Below are 3006 nucleotides of genomic sequence, written 5' to 3' on the forward strand. Positions count from 1 at the left end.
AATACCTCCAGGGATGGGGACTCAACCACTTCCCTGGGCAGCCTGGTCCAATGTTTAACCACTCTTTCAGTAAAGACATTTAACATTCTAACATCATGGCACATTAGACAGACAACTACAGCATCCATTATAGAAGTATGAATAAAACGCCACCACCTCTCAAAGTCACGCCATGTTTTAGATACCCGGCATCTGGATTCTTATGCCCAAACTAGATAAACAGCAACTCCAGCAGCCTCCAGACTAAGGCAAGGTGAACCTCTAGCCCCTTTGTAACTTACACTTTCAGTTTACCTGCACGTTGTTCTTGCCCATTATGTGGAAGAGAGAGGCACGTATACACTGGCCAGAAGACTCACCTATATCTTTCTGAAGGTTTCTTCTAACATCCTTAAACCTGCAACCTAAAACAAATTATGAATGACAATTACCACTCCAGGTAAGTGACATTTATGGAATGGCTGCTACAGCTGAAGAATAGAGTGCAGACAACCTCCCACCAAAACCAAAGCAAACAACAAAGCCACACCCCAAATAAAACATGGTTCTTATTTTTGCAAATAGATCACTAGTGCAGAAGGCAGTTTAAACATTATCTGCTTAATACTGTAATGTAATAGGATTTAAAAAAAAACTGCCCAAGGTTTTAAGCTGCTATGCATTTTCCAGGTGAAAAGATTTGGATGTTATGAATTAGGGTACAGCTTAAAAAAACCCCAAAACCCAAAAGACGCAAAAACCCCACAAAACACAAAACAAAAAACCCAACAAATAAAAGAGCTGGATAGAGATCACTTAAGAGTTGTCTGGTTGAGTGGTAGGAAAGCAAGTTCCCTGTTCTGTAACACTCAGCACAAATCACATTAAAAATCCTCCTTACTATTCAATCTTCAGCATATCGCCACTTCCATTTTTCCCTCATATCATGCTACCAAGGCATTTTTTCAACCCCTACAGAATACTGCACTGCAATATTCACAGCTATTGTTTGGTTTGTGAGATGTAATCGCCCAAAATATTTGCACTGCGTCCTCCCTTTGTCCCCCCTCCTTCACTCACAGCCCCATAGGCACACCATCTTTATGGCTGCCCTGACAACAGTCAGGATTGTGCATCTCTTGAAACACCTTCTGAAAGCATGACAGCGGAATCCTGCAGCCTGAGAGCTGTATCAGCAGGGCTATGACTGGAGGTTAGCATCTGAAGATTAAACAGAGAGCTGTATGCAGGGCTATGACTGGAGGTTAGCATCTGAAGATTAAACAGCTATTACATGAACAGCTCAGGTAGCTAAAAAACATAATGCAGCTATTTTTTGGTATATGTATGTTAACTGGCATTCAAGTGTTAGTGGGATTTTCATCAGCACTGGCCATCATCCACTTCAAGATAGATACCTCAAATTGAAATATTATTCAACACTTGTTTTCTAGTTCTTTAGTGTGGTATTAGTCCCAAGCTTATATTTCTCAGAGTTGGCTGATTGAAGTCTAGTAACTGCTTTAAACGAAGTAGGGAAAGTTCATATTGTCACCACCAGCAGTTCTATCTATCTCTTTTGTGACCACAAGAGATTCACCATGGCTGCGGTTTTGGTAGTTAAAAATACAGTGAAAGCTTATATGTTTATTTTTATATCATGGCCATGGTAGTGCAACCCAGACGCTAAGGGAGAGTGGTACAAAACTGTCAGCACAGCGAGTTGAGCCCAATATATCTTATAAAGGAATTATTTGTCAAAGCAGTCGTTTCACTGCTGTTGCTTGTTATAAATAGTAAGCCAGGCTAAAAAGCCAAATATTTTAACTGACAATGGAAGATGGCCACTATTCTCTTACCACTCCGCCAGATGATCTTGCATTAAGATATTCTCTAGATTAGCTTTGGTATTTCTGAAATAATTATTCCAGTGGTAGATTACAAAAGAAGTCACCCCACCAAGTAAATGGAACACAGAATTTTGGGGTACAAGATATTACCTCTCTTCAAGTTCAAACATGCCTGCAAATTTCAGTGAATGCTTCCTACCTGGAAGGGAACATAATCCCAGGAACTCAGAAGAGTAGACAGGAGACAAAGACAACCTATCAGAAAAGAAAAAAATAAAATAAAAAAATCAGAACATTTTGATTATTTGAACAGAGATAACTCACTGCTAAACATTCCTTCTCTGTGGAACCATGAGAAGAGTTACCTACCTGTACTTCAATTTTAAGAATAAAATGGAAGTATTCCAGTGTTATTTCTACAACATCAGACAAGGGAATCACGCATTTGGTAGTGTACTTCATCACATACCCCTGCCCAAGAGGAGGAGAGAAAGCGTTGCCAAATCCCCGCCTTAGCACCAAGACACTCGGGTTAGCACGACCGACAGTGACCAGCAGACGCTTCCAAAAGCAGACCTGGCCCCGCATCCACTGACAGTTCACCAGCACCAACTTAATCCCTTTTCAGGGGCGCCGTCAGGCCAACCACAACCTCAACTGCACAACCACAACCCCCACAGAATACCGCACTGCAATATTCACAGCTATTGTTTGGTTTGTGAGATGTCATCGCCCAAAATATTTGCACTGCGTCCTCCCTCCGTCTCCCCTCCTTCACTCACAGCCCCATAGGCACACCATCTTTATGGCTGCCCTGACAACAGTCAGGATTGTGCATCTCTTGAAACACCTTCTGAAAGCATGACAGCGGAATCCTGCAGCCCGAGAGCTGTATCAGCAGGGCTATGGCAGGTCACCAGAGCCCGGCACGGGTTTCCTTCAGGAAAAAACCTCCCGTTTTGCTGGAGCGGGATTTAATGCAAACGCTCGCGTAGTTTCTGAGGGAACAGACACCCGCGCCCGCCCCGGGACGCGTCTCACCAGGAGATCGGGAGCGGCCTCAGGTCCTCCTCAGCGGCGTCTTCGTCAGAGGAGTCAAAGTCGCCCGCTTGCATCGCGCAGGGCTGCGGCGGGAGAAGAGCGAGGAACTCACCCGAGGGCCGAGGCCCGCCCCGCC

The 3006-nt window shown here is 44.0% G+C and overlaps 1 protein-coding gene across 1 annotated transcript in view; it reads right to left on the reverse strand.

The window, feature by feature from the left end:
- The window catches only part of CDKN3 (cyclin dependent kinase inhibitor 3), a 7796-nt gene extending 4852 nt beyond the window's left edge, over positions 1-2944 (reverse strand). Inside the window, exons 1-3 of the mRNA XM_009289843.1 lie at positions 2871-2944; positions 2029-2084; positions 360-404 (exon numbers count right to left, since the gene is read on the reverse strand). Coding sequence (XP_009288118.1) covers positions 360-404; positions 2029-2084; positions 2871-2944 — 175 coding nt within the window. The remainder of the gene's footprint in view (positions 1-359; positions 405-2028; positions 2085-2870) is intronic.
- Positions 2945-3006: the final 62 nt, after the last annotated feature.

The sequence above is a fragment of the Aptenodytes forsteri genome, unplaced genomic scaffold (assembly GCF_000699145.1).
Source record: "Aptenodytes forsteri isolate BGI_AS27 unplaced genomic scaffold, ASM69914v1 Scaffold76, whole genome shotgun sequence".
NCBI lineage: Eukaryota > Metazoa > Chordata > Aves > Sphenisciformes > Spheniscidae > Aptenodytes > Aptenodytes forsteri.